Source organism: Salmo trutta, chromosome 14 (assembly GCF_901001165.1).
Source record: "Salmo trutta chromosome 14, fSalTru1.1, whole genome shotgun sequence".
In the NCBI taxonomy this organism is placed as follows: Eukaryota; Metazoa; Chordata; class Actinopteri; order Salmoniformes; family Salmonidae; genus Salmo; species Salmo trutta.
The window spans coordinates 26,979,497-26,998,817 of NC_042970.1; the positions used below are offsets into that span (position 1 = coordinate 26,979,497).

Consider the following 19,321-nt stretch of genomic DNA (forward strand, 5'->3'; position numbering starts at 1 on the left):
GAACATCACACCTGCGGAACAGGTACAGGATGGCAACAATTGTCCGAGTTACACCAGGAACGCACAATCCCTCCATCAGTGCTCAGACTGTCCCCAAAAAGCTGAGAGAGGCTGGACTGAGGGCTTATAGGTCTGTTGTAACGCAGGTCCTCACCAGACATCACCGGCAACAACGTCGCCTATGGGCACAAACCCACCGTCGCTGGACCAGAAAGTACTGCCAAAAAGTGCTCTAAACTGACGAGTTGCGGTTTTGTCTCACCAGGGGGATGGTCGGATTTGCGTTTATCGTCGAAGGAATGAGCGTTACACCGAGGCCTGTATTCTGGAGTGGGATTGATTTGGAGGACAGGAATGCAAGACAGGAATGTCAGTGTTCTGCCATGGCCAGCGAAGAGCCCGGATCCCAATCCCATTTAGCACGTCTGGGACCTGTTGGATTGGAGGGTGAAGGCTAGGGTCATTCCCCCCAGAAATGTCTGGGAACATGCAGGTGCCTTGGTGGAAGAGTTGGGTAACATCTCACAGCAAGAACGGGCAAATCTGGTGCAGTCCATGAGGAGGAGATGCACTGCAGTACTTAATGCAGCTGGTGGCCACACCAGATACTGACTGTTACTTTTGATTTTTTACCCCCCCTTTGTTCAGGGACACATAATTCCATTTCTGTTAGTCACATGTCTGTGGAACTTGTTCAGTTTGTCTCAGTTGTTGTTATGCTCATTCAAATATTTACACAATGTTAAGTTTGCTGAAAATAAATGCAGTTGACAGTGAGAGGACGTTTCTTTTTTGCTGAGTTTATATTTAAGGGCCCTTAAATAAATCCTCTAAAATGTATGAGATCAAAAACGCACATGGGTGTTTTCAGACCATCTGGAAACCATTGTTTTCTACAGGTAACTGCCAAAACATATAACCTCAGAGAAAAATAACTTCTCTATCTAAGCTCTAGAAATTAACAGGGAAAAATAGATAGATGGAGCTTCCATAGAGGAGAGAAGGGCTGCCCCTCGAGAGGTTGTGTCACAGACAAGGTCACTGTCAGTCATTGTCCCAATTTATACAATGGGTAGGTATAATCCTGAATGCTGATTGGTTAAAACCGCATTCCAGCTGGTGTCTATTCCTCAAGTTACCACCTAAATCTATGACATTGAAATGCCCAGGGGAGCAACTTTGGTTTTAGAAGTGGGGGGACATACTGTGTATATACAGTTGAAGTCGGAAGTTTACATACACTTAGGTTGGAGTCATTAAAACTCATTTTTCAACCACTCCACAAATTTCTTGTTAAAAACTATAGTTTTGGCAAGCCGGTTAGGATATCTACTTTGTGCATGACACAAGTAATTTTTACAATTGTTTACAGACAGATTATTTCACTTATAGTTCCCTTTCTCACAATTCCAGTGGGTCAGAAGTTTACATGCACTACGTTGACTGTGCCTTTAAACAGCTTGGAAAATTCCAGAAAATGATGTCATGGATTTAGAAGCTTCTATTAGGCAAATTTATATCATTTGAGTCAATTGGAGGTGTACCTGTGGATGTATTTCAAGGCCTACCTTGAATCACGGGGAAATCAAAAGAAATCAGCCAAGACCTCAGAAAAAAAATTGTAGGCCTCCACAAGTCTGGTTCATCCTTGGGAGCAATTTCCAAACGCCTGAAGGTACCACGTTCATCTGTACAAACAATAGCATGCAAGTATAAACACCATGGGACCACGCAGCCGTCATACTGCTCAGGAAGGAGACACATTCTGTGTCTAGAGATGAGCGTACTTTGGTGTGAAAAGTGCAAATCAATCCCAGAACAGCAGCAAAGGACCTTGTAAAGATGCTGGATGAAACAGGTACAAAAGTATCTATATCCACAGTAAAACGAGTCCTATATCGACATAACCTGAAAGGCCGCTCAGCAAGGAAGAAGCCACTGCTCCAAAACTGCCATAAGAAAGCCAGACTACGGTTTGCAACTGCACATGGGGACAAAGATTGTACTTTTTGGAGAAATGTCCTCTGGTCTGATGAAACAAAAATACAACTGTTTGGCCATAATGACCATCGTTATGTTTGGAGGGAAAAGGTGGAGGCTTGCAAGCCGAAGAACACCATCCCAACCATGAAGCACGGGGGTGGCAGCATCATGTTGTTGGGGTGCTTTGCTGCAGGAGGGACTGGTGCACTTCACAAAATAGATGGCATCATGATAGAGGAAAATGATGTGGATATATTGAAGCAACATCTCTAGACATCAGTCAGGAAGTTAAGCCTTGGTCGCAAATGGACAATGACCCCAAGCATACTTCCAAAGTTGTGGCAAAATGGCTTCAGGACAACAAAGTCAAGGTATTGGAGTGGCCATCACAAAGCACTGACCTCAATCTCATAGAAAATTTGTGGGCAGAACTGAAAAAGCGTGTGTGAGCAAGGAGGCCTACAAACCTGACTCAGTTACACCAGCTCTATCAGGAGGAATGGGCCAAAATTCACTCAACTTATTGTGGGAAGCTTGTGGAAGGCTACCCAAAATGTTTGACCCAAGTTAAACAATTTAAAGGCAATGCTACCAAATACTAATTGAGTGTATGTAAACTTCTGACCCACTGGGAATGTGATGCAAGAAATAAAAGCTGAAATAAATCATTCTCTCTACTATTATTCTGACATTTCACATTCTTAAAGTAAAGTGGTGATCCTAACTGACCTAAAACAGGTAATTTTTACATGGATTAAATGTCAGGAATTGTGAAAAACTGAGTTTAAATGTATTTGGCTAATGCATTTGGCTTCCGAGTTCAACGTGTGTGTGTGTGTGTGTGTGTATGTATGTATACCAGATAAGTTCATTAGAGTTAACTGCAGCTCAGATTGCAGCCCAAATATATGCTTCACACAGTTCAAGTAACAGACATATCTCACCATCAACTGTTCAGAGGAGACTTCGTAAATCAGGCCTTCATGGTCGAATTGCTGCCAAGAAGCCACTACTAAAGGACAACAATAATAAGAAAAGACTTGCTTGTGCCAAGAAACACGAGCAATGGACATTTGACTGGTGGAAATCTATCCTTTGGTCTGAGTCCAAATTAGAGATTTTTGGTTCCAACCGCCGTGTCTTTGTGAGATGCAGAGTAGATGAACGGATGATCTCTGCCTGTGTGGTTCCCACTGTGAAGCATGGAGGTGTGATGGTGTGGGGGTGCTTTGCTGGTGAGACTGTCTGATTTATTTATTTTTTAATTCAAGGCAAACTTAACCAGCATGGCTACCACAGCATTCTGCAGCAACACACCATCCCATCTGGTTTGCACGTAGTGGGACTATCATTTGTTTTTCAACAGGACAATGACCCAACACACCTCCAGGCTGTGTAAGGGCTATTTGACCAGGAAGGAGAGTGATGGAGTGCTGCATCAGATGACCTGGCCTCCACAAATCACCTAACCTCCACCCAATTGATATGGTTTGGGATGAGTTGGACCGCAGAGTAAATGAAAAGAAGCCAACAAGTGCTCAGCATATGTGGAAACTTCAAGACTGTTGGAAAAGAATTCCAGGTGAAGCTAATGCCAAGAGTGTGCAAAGCTGTCATCAAGGCGCAGGGTGACTACTTTGAAGAATCTCAAATATATTTTGATTTAACACTTTTTTTGGTTACTACATGATTCCATGTGTGTTATTTCGTACTTTTGATGTCTTCACTACAATTCTACAATGTAGAAAATAGTAAAAAATAAAGAAAAACACTTGAATGAGTAGTTGTGTCCAAACTTTTGACTGGTACTGCATACAAATAACTATCAATAGAAAACAGGTAAAATGAAACGAAGTGCAGCTAGTTTGCTGTCTTTCCAGCTTCAGTTTGTAGTGATTGTATTAGCTGTGTTGTTGGCTAGCTCCTCTGAACAACAGTGTCCCGACGAGAGAGCACATTTTCTATGCCAGGCAAAATAGCGTATCATTAGCTCATTGTTATGGATGTATCCAAATAAATGTCACTAGAAATTGTTATTCTGGCTGCAATGTTTGAAGTGACTAAGTTAGCTGTAGTTGGCTAGCTACTAAGCAAGGGATAAGAACATTGCCAGCCAGTATTGCAGTGGAACATTTAGAACGAACAACTGGGTCGCATCCATAGATACAGAACAAAAAGACTGAACAATTGGGTTGCGTCTCTTTGGCAACTGAACCGATAGAATGAATGACCAGCCGGCTAGGGTAGCAACCCTAGATTTGTGTCGGGACTATATTTTGTGGAAGGATTAAATAGTATGAATACATTTATCAAAATAACATTAATGAAAATATCTAAATTATTATTTGAATATGTTGGTAACTTCTTGTATAAAAGGGATATTGTCCTCGAAGCCAGTGTTTGGAGGATATATTGGCACGGTTTGCTGGCCCTCAACTTTGTCACGGCCCTAACACCTGTGCCAATATCTTCCACACCAGCTTCTTTGGCATTATCACTTAATTATCCCCATTCCAATAGCTGTTCATGTTCTTGCCCCTGGTATCTACAGTTCATTCGGAAAGTATTCAGACCCCTTGAATTTTTCTATATTTTGTTATGTTACAGCCTAAGTCTAAAATGTATTCAATTGTTTTTTTCACCTCATCAATCTACACACAATACCCCATAATGACAAAGCAAAAACACATTATTTTTTTAACATTTTTGCAAATGTATAAAATAAACATTTAAACTAAATCACATTTACATAGGTATTCAGACCCATTACTCAGTACTTTGTTGAAGCACCTTTGGCAGCGATTACAGCCTCGAGTCCGCTTGGGTATGACGCTACAAGCTTGGCATACCTGTACTTGGAGTTTCTCTCATTCGTCTCTGCAGATCCTCTCAAGCTCTGTCAGGTTGGATGAGGAGCGTGGCTGCACAGCTATTTTCAGCTCTCTCCAGAGATGTTAGATCCGGTTCAAGTCCGGGCTCTGGCTGGGCCACTCAAGGACATTCAGACTTGTCCTGAAGCCACACCTGTGTTGTCTTGGTTGTATGCTTAGGTTGTTGTCCTGTTGGAAGGTGAAACATTGCCTCAGTCTGAGGTCCTGAGCGCTCTGGAGCAGGTTTTCATCAAGGATCTCTATGTACTTTGCTCCGTTCATCTTCCCCTCAATCCTGACTAGTCACCCAGTCCCTGCCGCTGAAAAACATCCCCACAGCATGATGCTGCCACCACCATGCTTCACCGTAGGGATGGTGCCAGGTCTCCTCCAGATGTGACGCTTGGCATTCAGGCCAAAGAGTTCAATCTTGGTTTCATCAGACCAGAGAATCGTGTTTCTCATGGTCAGAGTCCTTTAGGTGCCTTTTGGCAAACTCCAAGCAGACTGTCATGTGCCTTTTACTGAGGAGTGGCTTCCGTCTGGCCACTACCATAAAGGCCTGATTTGGTAGAGTGCTTCAGAGATGGTTGTCCTTCTGGAAGTTTCTCCCATCTCCACAGAGGAACTCTGGAGCTCTGTCAGAGTGACCATCGGGTTCTAGGTCACCTCCCTGACCAAGGCCCTTCTCCCCCAATTGCTTGGTTTGGCCAGGCGGTCATCTCTCGGAAAAGTCTTGGTGGTTCCAATCTTCATCCATTTAAGAATGATGGAGGCCACTGTGTTCTTGGGGACCTTCAATGCTGCAGACATTTTTTGGTACCCTTCCCCAGATCTGTGCCTCGACACAATCCTGTCTCGGAGCTCTATGGCCAATTCCTTTGACCTCATAGCTTGGTTTTTGCTCTGACATGCACTGTCAACTGTGGGACCTTATATAGACAGGTGTGTGCCTTTCCAAATCATGTCCAATCAATTGAATTTACCAGAGGTGGATTCCAATCAAATTGTAGAAACATCTCAAGAATGATCAATGGAAACAGGGTGCACCTGAGCTCAATTTTGGGTCTCATAGCAAAGGGTCTGAATACTTATGTAAATAAGGTATCTGGTTTTTATTTTTAATACATTTGCAAACATTTCTACAAACGTGTTTTTGCTTTGTCATTATGGGGTATTTGTAGATTAATGAGGATTTTTTTCAATTTAATATATTTTCGAATAAGGCTGCAACGTGGATAACAGTATTTTGTTAAAGTGCTCTGGAATTTGAGACTAGTTGCAAAAGCTGAATGACAGCCCACGGCATTTGGCCACGCCCTTTGCATTATTTCGGGAAAGGATGTGGAAAACATGTTTTAATTTTTAGAGGCATAATAATTCCTAACCCCAAGTCCAATTCGTCCATTCGGTCTCATGTCTAAGGCTGTTTATTTCGGACAAGAAGTTTTGTTTTTTAATCAACAATTCAAATTATAGCTGAATAAAAGGATTGGAAAGGTGAATGGTTTAGTAAAAGCACATTCTTGTGCCGGTTCTTATAACAGACTAGAGGTCGACCAATTAATCGGAATGGCCGATTAATTAGGGCCGATTTAACGTTTTCATAACAATCTGTAATCTGTATTTTTGGCCACCGATTTGGCGTTTTTTAAATTTTTTTATTTATTTATTTATTTATTTTTTGTATTCTTTTTTTTAACACCTTTATTTAACTAGGCAAGTCAGATTAAAATCACATTCTTATTTTCAATGACGGCCTAGGAATGGGGGTTAACTGCGTTGTTCAGGGGGGATTCTGGGATTCGTTTTTGCAACCTTCCGGTTACTAGTCCAATGCTCTAACCACCTGCCTTACATTGCACTCCACGAGGAGCCTGCACGGCAGGCTGACTACCTGTTACGCGAGGGCAGCAAGAAGCCAAGGTAAGTTGCTAGCTAGCATTAAACTTATCTTATAAAAAACTATCAATCTTAACAATCACTAGTTGGTTGATGATATTACTAGTTTATCTAACGTGTCCTGCGTTGCATATAATCGATGCGGTGCCTGTTCATTTCTCATCGAATCACAGCCTACTTCAACAAACGGGTGATTTAACAAGCGAATTTGCGAAAAAAGCACTGTCGTTGCACCAATGTACCTAACCATAAACATCAATGCCTTTCTTTAAAATCAGTATATATTTTTAAACCTGCATATTTAGTTAATATTGCCTGCGAGTTTGTGTCACTTCTCTTGCGTTCCGTGCAAGCAGTCAGGGTATATACAGCAGTTTGGGCCGCCTGGCTCATTGCGAACTGTGTGAAGTCCATTTATTCCTAACAAATGCCGTAATTCATTTGCCAGAATTGTACATAATTATGACATAACATTGAAGGATGTGCAATGTAACAGGAGTATTTAGACTTAGGGATGCCACCCATTAGATAAAATACGGAACGGTTCCGTATTTCACTGAAATAATAAAAGTTTGGTTTTCGAAATGATAGTTTCCGGATTCGATCATATTAATGACCAAAGGCTCGTATTTCTGTGTGTTATTATGTTATAATTAAGTCTATGATTTGATATTTGATAGAGCAGTCTGACTGAGCGATGGTAGGCAGCAGCACGCTCGTAAGCATTCATTCAAACAGCACCTTCGTGCGTTTTGCCAGCAGCTCTTCGCAATTCTTCAAGCATTGTGCTGTTTATGACTTCAAGCCTATCAACCCCCGAGATTAGGCTGGTGTAACCCATGTGAAATGGCTGGCTAGCTAGTTAGTGGGTGCGCGCTAATAGCGTTTCAAACGTCACTCGCTCTGAGACTTGGAAGTGGTTGTTCCCCTTGTTCTACATGGGTAACGCTGCTTCGAGGGTGGCTGTTGTCGATGTGTTCCTGGTTCGAGCCCAGGTAGGAGCGAGGAGAGGGACGGAAGCTATACTGTTACACTGGCAATACTAAAGTGCCTATAAGAATAGGTATATGAAATACAAATGGTATAAGGAGAAATAGTCCTATAATTCCTATAATAACTACAACCTAAAACTTCTTACCTGGGAATATTGAAGACTCATGTTAAAAGGAACCACCAGCTTTCATATGTTCTCATGTTCTGAGCAAGGAACTTAAACATTAGCCTTTTTACATGGCACATATTGCTCTTTTACTTTCTTCTCCAACACTTAGTTTTTTCATTATTTAAACCAAATTGAACATGTTAAATTATTTATTTGAGGCTAAATTGATTTTATTGATGTATTATATTAAGTAAAAATAAGTGTTTATTTAGTATTGTTGTAATTGTCATTATTACAAATAAGTAAATACATTTTTTTTTAAATCGGCCGATTAATCGGCCTCTGATTTTTTGGGTCCTCCAAAAATCGGTACCGGTGTTGAAAAATCATAATCGGTCGACCCCTATAACAGACGACGGCATTCGGGCGGCATTCGGCGGTCGATGTCACCGGTCTTCTAGCCATCGCCGATCCACCTTTCATTTTCCATTTGTTTTGTCTTGTCTTCCCACACACCTGGTTTCATGTCCATCATTACATGTTGTGTATTTAACCCTCTGTTCCCCCCATGTCCTTGTCCGGAATTGTTTATTGTTTGAATTGAATTGTTTTGTTTAGACATTGATTTATTGTTCTGTTTATGGTGGTTTTATTTATTAAACTGCGCCGTTGTAAATCAGTTTTTGCGCTCCTGCACCTGCATTCTCTACCGCCAGTACGCACCCCCTACAATATAAGCAAGTGGCATTTGGTTCCCTTTTGAAAATACAAGGAAATTAATACTGAGTTGAGAAAATACAGACGGTACAGTAAAAAGTTGTACATGAGAAAATGTTGGCAGATTATATGAACACAAAAGAGCAATCATATGTTGTTTGGTCAACTCTTCTCAGGATTATTTACCTGAACCAGGCTTAATAATCTAAGCCACTCACTCTCTTTGTAGAAGATCCCAACAGTGATGAGAGAGAAGAACAAGGCAACAGACAATGCACACACAAGGACCAACAGCTTCCGCTCAGTGTATGTCTTCTCAGCCCAACACCTGGGACCAGGACCATGTCGCAGTGTCACCTGTACACAAACACACACACACACACACACACACAGCAATGAGCACAGGGCACCACAGTGTCATCTCCATAGATACACATACACTGGTTATGTGAGTAAAGGTTACAAAGATTGGTACACAAGTCACCCTTAACCACAGTACTCAGACAAACAAACCACTATGTTCTATGATCCGATGATGAACGGTATCTGCTATCTGGTCAAAGATGATACACTCAATACCACAGAGGCACTGGGGCTAGTACTGTGAATGTTCTGGTTATGGTTGAAATGACTCGCATGGTTTTAATAACAGATTATATACCATATCACCTTTCAACACCCCTCTATATAAAGGTAATGTATTCATCTTTTGTCCATAATTTTCTAGTTCTTCAGAATGTATCATTAAAATAAATTGTTCCACTGCCCCAGATAAGGGGAAGGCAGAGCACTAACCAAAATGGATGAACTAGGACATTGTCATTTTTTTAACTGAAAGAGCCATTAGTCGAAAAAATAAAAACACAGGCCCCACAGAAAACATGTCATTATTATCCAGGGGAAATTGTGAAAACGATTTTGCCTCGATTTTCAGCTTGGTCATTAAGAAATGCAGCAGCCATGACTGAATCCAAACAAGAGTGGTCTTGGGTGGGATGGTTTAATGTGGGTGTCTCTTGTGTTTGTGTGTTTGCATGTGTCAAGCGTTTGTACATTCACTCTGCCTAAACAGTAGAGTTAGTTACTCACCCTTCTAGATAACTTAAAACAGTCTAACCAGGCCTTGAAGTCGCCTTTTAGCTTCAGCCAGCTGGTGCGCAACTGTGGTAATGTTGGTTTGACATTCGATAGCCTATCTCTGGGGGGGGCAGTCAATAAATTACACTAAGTAAAAGGGACAATATTTTCATGTTGCACATTAAATGCGTTCAATATTGAGCTATTGACATTTTAAAATATTGTCCTATGTACATTGTGTAATTTACTGATGGTCCCTAACTAGCCCCATAGGGATATCGAATGTCAAACCAAATTGACCATGGGCATTATGATAGGTCATGTGCAGCTCCTCTCCGAATTGATGATTACTTGGGTGCTGCGAGCTGTGGGCAGGATTTAAATAAACCCAACCCAAGGAAAACTGCTATGGTACCCTTCATTCCGTGACATACCATTTTTTTCCCCTATCTAGCAAATCTCCATTTTGGACAAGACTGACTTCATGACCAAAATTCTCCTATTTACACTTTGTAGTACATTTTTACACTAGAATAAATGTATCTGCCTCATAGAGATACCACATAGGTGTTTTCAAAACAAGAAGTTGCTTTTTAGGGCCAGTCGCTCTTAAACTAAAATGTCACATATGTAAACCAGTAAACTTTTCATGTTAGTCCTTCTTTTGTTATTGTGCACAGAGGCATTCATTGGTGATAAGAAGCTAATTTTTGCACATGATCTACTCACTTACTATAGGAATTAGTGTGGTTTCCCCTCACTTTCAGCTTTACACACCCTGTGAAAACCAATTATCCCAGACCTGTTAAAAAATGTGATTATGTCCCATTTGCTAAGGCAAGAGTTCAAATGTCACACTGAATGTGAGCAGCTCTGGTGCCAAAGCCACAACAGGCTTCGTAATCCTCCAGACTTTGATTTTTACATTTACATTTTAGTCATTCAGCAGACAGAAGCAATTAGGTTTAAGTACCTTGCTCAAGGGCATGACGACAGATTTTTCCCCTAGTCGGGTCAGGGATTCGAACCTGCGACCTTTCGGTTACTGGCCCAACGCTCTAAACTGCTAGGCTACCTACCACCCCCACTTTCAGAGGTTGGGTGTTTAAAAAAAAAACTTTAATCTGTATTTCTGTGTGCAATTGAGAAGCTACTTCTGCCAAGTCAGTGTGGTTGAGGTCTGTGCTTTATCACAGACTCTCACAGTAAAAACCCCTGCACAATGTGATGGTAGAAAAATAGTTTTGGAAATGAAACGTTCTGAAACATACTTAATTTCTTCTCTTAGCCATGGGAAAATATGTTAGGAATGATCTGATTTCAGAGGAAGCTCAGATTCTCAGCAGAAGGAAAAGAGCTGGCTGAAGTAAAATGGAAATATTGAAACCATGAAAACAGAAATGATTTAGTGTAACAGACTTCTAGCCAGACACGTGTGAAGCCACTGACTCAGACAGCGCAGGTCCATTGTATAACCTGTTATGATTCTTAGTTACATAGTTACTGTTGTTGCAGCCTCTAAAAAGTTAGGCAACAGTGTCTTCAAAAGACCTTTATCTAGTGATACCTTTGTCAACAGTCCATAGTAGGTGCAGCGTGTTGTTCTGCTTTCTCCTACTTAATCAGTTGTGGATAGTGGATATACACTATATATACACAAAAGTATTTGGACACCCCTTCAAATTAGTGGATTCGCTATTTCAGCCACACCCGTTGCTGACAGGTGTATAAAATCGAGCACACAGACATGCAATCTCCATAGACAAACATTATCAGTAGAATGACCTTACTGAAGAGCAGCCACACAAAAGCCTACGATCACCATGCGCAATGCCAAGCGTTGGCTGGAGTGGTGTAAAGCGTGCCGCAATTGGACTCTGGAGCAGTGGAAACGTGTTCTCTGGAGTGATGAATCACGCTTCACCATCTCAGTCCGACGGACGAATCTGGGTTTGGCGGATGCCAGGAGAACGCTACATGCCCGAATGCATAGTGCCAACTGTAACGTTTTGTTTTTCATTGTTCAGGCTCATTAGGTCCAGTGAAGGGAAAACTTAACGCTACAGCATGCAATGACATTCTAGACGATTTTGTGCTTCCAACTTTGTGGCAACAGTTTGGGGGAAGGCCGTCTCCTGTTTCAGCATGACAATGCGCCCATGCACAAAGCGAGATCCATACAGAGATGGTTTGTCGAAATCGGTATGGAAGAACTTTGAGCCTTGACCTCAACCCCATCGAACAACTTTGGGATGAATTGGAACACCGACTGCGAGCCAGGCCTAATCGCCCAACATCAGTGTCTGACCTCACTAATGCTCTTGTGGCTGAATGGAAGCTAGTCCCCGCAGCAATGTTCCAACATCTGGTGGAGGTTGTTACAGCAGCAAAGAGGGACCAACTCCATGTTAATGCCCAGGGTTTTGGAATGAGCAGTTCAACAAGCAAGTGTCCACATACTTTTGGTCATGTAGTGTATCTCTGTTAAAGATTTGTGATTATTGGTGACTTTATTTAGTGCAGGGGAGAAAGAAGAATCCTGCACAGGGATTCAGAGTTGTAAGCATAGAATTAGGAATTCAAATACTTGAATATGATCTCTATGGTTAGACTGTTGTATCCGTAAGGTAGAAAGTAAGAATACAAATGGAATGTGTTTATATACTTACATCTGTGGGCTGAAAATCCTATCATAACAGTGCAGTTATCCACTTACCAGTGCAGGTACAGTGAACACATTGGTTTTCAATATGATTAACTACAGTATTAATCTGACAGACTTTGTATCAACAGAAAACCTAGGATACCACAAGCAGTGAGCTCCACCTTGCCTGTCGAATATTATTGAAACACATGCAACTTGAGACATCTGTTCTGTAGGATGGGCTCTGCAACTGATTATCCAAGCTTTTTGAAGCACCCAGAAATGCAGATACTGTATGGGCCTCTGTAAAGGGTAGTTTGTTTAGTCTACGCATCAGGAGATAGTCTATCTCCTCAAGTAGCTCTCTGTGTTAAATGTAGCACATGGCTGACAGAGAATAGCAGGCTCTCAGGAAATACCATGACGCTCAAAGTCCTCACAAAGATAATAGATGAACTGGAATTTGATTAGCTCAATGCTAATGCATTTATTTGGAATGGAATTTGTCATACAATGCAAGCAGATCATAACATAACAACAGAAGCAGCAGAATGAGTGCATCTAGACAGACTTGGCATGTGACAGAGCTCGTCCATTATTTTTATACAAAGAAATAGTTGTCCTACCTGCATGGCAGGGGGGTAGATCTCATCCCCGTTGGAATCTACCAGGTCATCTTCGTTCAGAGTGGCCCTCTTGTACGTGGACATCTGAAAGGTCAAATGCAGAAAAGACTCCCTCAGTGCTTCCATGCTCCTTAAGGCCCTCTCCTCTCCTTTCCTTTCCTACAGTCAGGATGTGTGTGATGTTTACTCTTTAACAGACTTTGGGAATCCTGGGTTTCCCCCTAAGATCAGGGGAAGGAATATTAAATTCAGCGCCCCAGTATTTCCTACCCTCTTCTCACCACCTCCCTACCCCCTAACCCCCTACTCAAGAACCCCCCATTGCGTCATTCGGCTACTCCTGGGGTCTAATCTCGTGGGCGCCGTCAAAACTCACCACTTAAAAAGTCCTGTAAAGGTTTTCAAAGAAACAGCCTTTCCTCTCTAGAAACTTTGTTGTTCTGCTCAGCCCTCCTTCAGTACACGCTCTCCTGGAGCTCCAACTTAGCCCAACCTAGTCAAACAAGAAACAAAACAGAGAGGGAACTCGCGAAAAACAGGAAGGAGCATTGACTTAATCGACTTATGTGACCTGAAAGTGAGGGTGTGTGAGAGGGAGTGTGTGCATTCCACAGAGTGGTTTCATATAGATTTAGGGAGGAAACTGTTATACGTTAGTTCCCTCCCACTCTCCTATCCATAGGACTTTCAAGACCAGAGGGTGGAGTCTGGATGGAAATGCTCTCCCACTGCATGCTTTCAGTTGTTGCCCGGGTTACTGTCACCCGATAGGCATGACAGTCGATTGTTTCAAACCTTACCCTGTCTAACCCTTCACCCAGAAGGACATTGAGAAATCTTAATTTCTTAAAAAATTATGTTTTTACTGCTTGGGGAAAGGTTTGATATTGGAACTGACCTTTCTAATCAGGTAAACTGCTATAATTTCAAAGTGTAGTACTAGTTCTTCTCCTGTATTCCATCTAATCCATGACACTTCCCCTAAATCAAGCTTAGTTACCTACACCTATAACTCATGTCAAAAGCTATGTATCTTCAGACACCAAATAGGCAGCTGTAACTGCTACACCAGCCTACAACAAAACTGCAAACTCCACTCCTACCAAACCAAACCCAGCTTTCTAGTACACGGACAGCGCCAGTCAAATCTACCGGCAGTATCACAAGGCCTGAACAGCACAGTGGACAGCCACTAGTGTTCTGTTAACCTCCACAAGGCCACTCATAAAACATGCCCACACTGATATTATTGGCTCTCCTTAACAAGGTCCTGCTCAGTCCTATCATCACCCTGTGGAGGGACCATTCTGATGAGAAAGAGAGATGGTGGGAGACACACACAAGTGATGAGAGGGATGAGAAAAAGACTGGGAGACGACTTCTGTGGTAACCACTTATTTTTAGTGGTTTTCAAGTACATTTTCAGACTAAAGTGAGCTTCAGTTCTCAGCATCATAATGCCAACTACTGTATGTGGAAGAAGATGGCGCTGCAGCGGATAACTGCCGTTTTACGGGCTCCTGACCATTTCTGCTATTTTGTGTGTTTTTACCCTGATCTTAACTTTTTTATTTTTGTATATTTCCGCGATCATTTCCTATGACCGAAAATAACTTTGGACATCAGAACAGCGATCACTAACCTCGATTTGGATTAAGATTTCTACTTCAACAAGTCGGCAATATACTGCTCATTCCGGACCAGGCCCCTAATCCCCAGGACTTGAAAGCGGAAGAGACGGCGCAAGAGTTAAACAAGCGGGCTCCCTGAAGAACTGTAATATCCTATGTTTCTTGGAGTCTTGGCTGAACAAGGACGTGGATAACATACACCTAGCTGTTTTTTCTATGCATCGTCATGACCAAACAGCAGCTTCGGGTAAGGTTAAGGGGGAGGTGTGTGTCTCTTTGTTAACAACAGCAGGTGCTGATCTTTAATGTTAAGGAAGTCTCAAGGTTTTATTCGCCTGAGTTAGAATACCTCATGATAAGCTGCAGACCATACTATTTACCAAGAGATTTTTCATCTATATTTTTTTTGAAGCTGTCTATTTATCACCACAAACCGAAGCTGGTACTAAGACCGCACTTAACGAGCTGCATAGGGCCATAAGCAAACAAGAAAATGTACATCCAGTGGTGGTGCTCCTTGTGGCCTGTCTTACCTAATTTTTACTAGCATGTCACATGGGCAGCTAGAGGCGCAAATACTCTAGATCACCTTTACTCCACACACAGAAACAAAACGCAAATCTGATCACAACTCTATCCTCCTGATTCCTGCTTACAAGAAAAAACTCAAACAAGTGGTCTGATGAAGCAGATGCTAAGCTACAGGACTGTTACATTAGCACAGACCGGAATATGTTCTGGTATTCATCCGATAAAATTAAGCAATGTACCACATCAGTCACCGGCTTCATTAATAAGTACATCGACGACGTCCCCCCCACAGTGACCTTATGTACATATCCCAACCAGAAGCCATGGATTACAGGCAACATCCGCACAGAGCTAAAGCCTAGAGCTGCTGCTTTCAAGGAGCAGGACACTAATCCGGATGCTTATAAGAAATCCTGCTACGACCTCTGAGCCATCAAACTGTCAAAACAGGACTAAGATCGAATCCTACTATGCCTGTCAGATGTGGCATGGCTTGCAAACTATCATGGATTACAAAGGGAAACCCAGCCGAGAACTGCCCAGTGACACGAGCCTACCAGATGAGCTCATTTCTTTCTATGCTCGCTTCGAGACAAGCAGCACTGAACCATGCATGAGAGCACCACCTGTTCCAGATGACTGTGTAATCTCGCTCTCTGTAGCCAATGTAAGACTTTTAAACAGGTTTTTATTCACAAGGCTGTGTGGCCAGTCAGATTACCAGAACGCATACTAAGAGCATCTTCCCTGAAACCTCTCCCTGACCCAGTCTGTAATACCTACATGTTTCAAGCAGACCACCATAGTCCCTGTGCCTGAGAACGCCAAGGTAACCCGTCTAAATGACTATCATCCTGTAGCACTCACATCGGTAGCCATGAAATGCTTTGAAAGGCTGGTCATGGCTCATATCAACACCATCATCCCAGACACCCTGGACCCACTCCAATTTGCATACTGCCCCAACAGATCCACAGATGATGCAATCTCTATTGCACTCCACACTGCCCCCTCCCACCTGGAAAAGAGGAACAACTATGTCAGAATACTGAACCAAAGTGCCCTCCAAGCTCATCACTAAGCTTAGGACCCTGGGACTGAATACCTCCTTCTGCAACTGGATCTTGGACTTCCTGTTGGGCCACCCCGAGGTGGTGAGGCTAGGCAACAACATATCCACCATGCTGAAACTCAACACGGGGCCCCTCAGGGGTGACTGCTTAGTCCCCTCCTGTACTCCCTGTTCACCCATGACTGCATGGCCGCACACGACTCAAACACATTTTAAGTTTGCTGACAACACAAAGGTGGTTGACCTGATCTCCGACAATGATGAGACAGCCTATAGGGAGGAGGTCAGTGACCTGGCAGTGTGGTACCAGGACAACAACCTCTCCCTCAACGTCAAAGACAAAGGAGCTGATCATGGACTACAGGAAACGGAGGGCAGAGCACACCCCCATCCACATCAGCAGGGCTGTAGTGTAGCAGGTCGAGAGCTTCAAGTTCCTCGGTGTCCACATCACTAAGGAATTATCATGCTCCACACACACCAACACAGTTGTGAAGAAGGCACAACACCTCTTCCCTCTCAGGAGGCTGAAAATATTTGGCATGGGCCCTCAGATCCTCAAAAAGTTCTACAGCTGCACCATTGAAAGCGTCTTGACTGGCTGCATCACCGCTTGGTATGGCAACTGCTTGACATCCAACCGCAAGGCGCTACATAGGGTAGTGCGTACAGCCCAGTTCATCACTACCATCCAGGACCTCTATAACAGGCAGTGGTCAGAGGAAAGCCCAAAAAAGTGTCATAGACTGTTCTCTCTGGTACCGCACAGCAAGCGGTACCGATGCAGAAAGTCTGGAACCAACTGAACCCTGAACACCTTCTACCCCCAAGCCATAAGACTGCTAAATAGTTAGTCCGGGTAGCTATTGGTTACTATTTAACTATCTGCATTGACCTTTTTTGCACTAACTCTTTTGACTCATCACATACGCTGCTGCTACTGTTTATTATCTATCCTGTTGCCTAGTCACTTTATCCCTACCTATATTTACATATTTACCTCAATGACCTAGTACACCCTGCACATCGACTCTGTACTGGTACCCCATGTATGTAGCCAACTGTGTATTTATTCCTATTTTTCTATTATTTCTCTTTCCTTCATTCTGTATTGTTAGGAAGGGACAGTAAGTAATAATTTCACTGTTAGTCTACACCTGTTTACGAAGCAGGTGACAAATACAATGGGATTTGATTTGCATAGCTGATGACTGAGATCCCAATGATAGACATTTTCTTATCCTTTTCGGTTTTATATATATATATATATGGCTGTCCATAAGCCTCCTTGTATGGAGAGAATGCATTTTACACAAAAAAAACATCTGCAACTCTTCAGTCACAATCTACAATAAATACATGTTGTCAATGAGTTGAGGCACCACGTTACGGTAATAAGTCTAAATAAGTTGGGATATTCACTGGCACAAACCCACCTAATGTACAGTCATTCCCAAGAGCGCACACTCATATTTAGACACTATCCTGACACTGATGTGTCTGCAGATGTGCCCGCATTCCCCCATGTTGCCACAGATTGCCTCAGTTAACAACACTGCATCAAAGGACCAATGGTGATGGGGTCTTCCGTTTCCTGCTGTTGAGAGGTGAAGGAGTGACTAATGTAAGGCTAGTCGGGGTTAGGTGGTTATTTTGTGAATCACCAGAAGCACCTGTGTAAGTGTGTATCCTGTCAATAGGCTTTGTCAATGAGAACACATCTATATTTCAGGAGTCGGATGCTACCAAGGCCACAGATAGCGTAAGTGGTAGCGTAAGGGTTGCGGAACTGGTGGCAGTGAAGTCAGACGCAGGAGAGCAGAAATAGGTAATAACTGGAGCAGTTTAATACAAAACCCACGGCAATACAAAAGAACCTACATGGGTACAAAACCCGACGCGCACCAGTAACATAGAGTACAAGCACTTACATACAAACAATTCCACACAAGGACATGGGGGGAGCAGAGGGTTAAATACACAACAATTAATGAGGGAAATGGAAATCAGGTGTGTAAAAAAAACAAAAAAACAAGACAAAACAAATGGAAAATGAAAAGTGGATCGACGATGGCTAGAAGACCAGTGACGCCGACCGCCGAACACCGCCCGAACAAGGAGAGGAAGGTAGTGTGAGATCATAGTCATTCCATAACATAGTAATTATATGAGATCCTAATAGGAAAAAAGGACACATTCACTCTGATTTCTTAAAGCCTGTCTGGGTTTGGTGCATAGAATGAAAGACAATGCTAGCTCACTGTTTTGCTTCACCCAAAGGTGATTATTGACTAAAATGTACTGTGATACACAAACAACAGTTTAACTGACATGGTCTTCGTCAGGTAAATTAACCCCACATGACCCACAACAACCATATACAAGTGATCCCTTGGTCCCGTGGTGTTATTATTTGTTTATTAGGATCCCCATTAGCTTTTGCAGAAGCTATTCTTCCTGTGGTCCACAAAAAACACAAAACATGACAAGTAACACTGAAGGACAGGGACAGTCACACAAATGTAAAATACAAAGATATACAAACAATACAAGTAAAAAATACAAAGAATACAAAAAAATGGTGTTTGCGTGTGTTTGTCCCCTCATAGTCCCCCGCCGTTTCATGAGTTTAAGGATCATTTTGCTGTATGCTTGAGTAATTGAAGATGGGAGTTCCATGCGATCATTGCTCTGTATAAAACTGCATTGCCATGAATTCGTTTTGGACTTGGGGACTGTGAATGGGCCCCTGGTGGCATGTCTTGTGGGGTATGTATGGGTGTCTGAGCTGAATTTTATTTGATTGTGCAGACAATATGGTATTTTCATCACAGTAATATTTCTCATAACTAGAAGAGAAGCAGGTAATCTCTCGTCAACCCTCAACCAGGAAAGACTGGGATGCATGCTGTTGATGTTAGTTCTGTATGTGCAGTTAAGGGCAAGGCGTTCTGCTCTGTTTTGAGCCAGCTGCAGCTTTACTAAGTCTTTCTTTGTTGCACTTGATGTATTACCGGACAGTAAGACCAGAGACTGAACAACTAGTACAGTTGATTTGTCAAAAACGCAGAACATCTTTTTATAACAAACCACTCCCCATCTTCATAACAATTCTGTCAATATGACTTGACCATGATAATTGACATTCCAATGTTATATCTAGGAG

The 19,321-nt window shown here is 42.4% G+C and overlaps 1 protein-coding gene across 4 annotated transcripts in view; it reads right to left on the bottom strand.

Moving 5' to 3' along the window:
• Positions 1 to 19,321, bottom strand: part of LOC115207711 (endothelin-converting enzyme 1) — a 52,679-nt gene that overhangs the window by 18,622 nt on the left and 14,736 nt on the right. Inside the window, exons 2-4 of one of the 4 annotated variants that reach the window (XM_029775120.1) lie at positions 13,298 to 13,414; positions 12,922 to 13,005; positions 8,793 to 8,931 (exon numbers count right to left, since the gene is read on the bottom strand). In XM_029775120.1, the coding sequence (XP_029630980.1) occupies positions 8,793 to 8,931; positions 12,922 to 13,005 (223 nt within the window). In that variant the 5' untranslated portion in view covers positions 13,298 to 13,414. Of the gene's footprint in view, positions 1 to 8,792; positions 8,932 to 12,921; positions 13,048 to 13,297; positions 13,530 to 19,321 lie in introns of those variants that run through there. The other 3 variants (XM_029775119.1, XM_029775117.1, XM_029775118.1) reach the window with 3 other exon arrangements.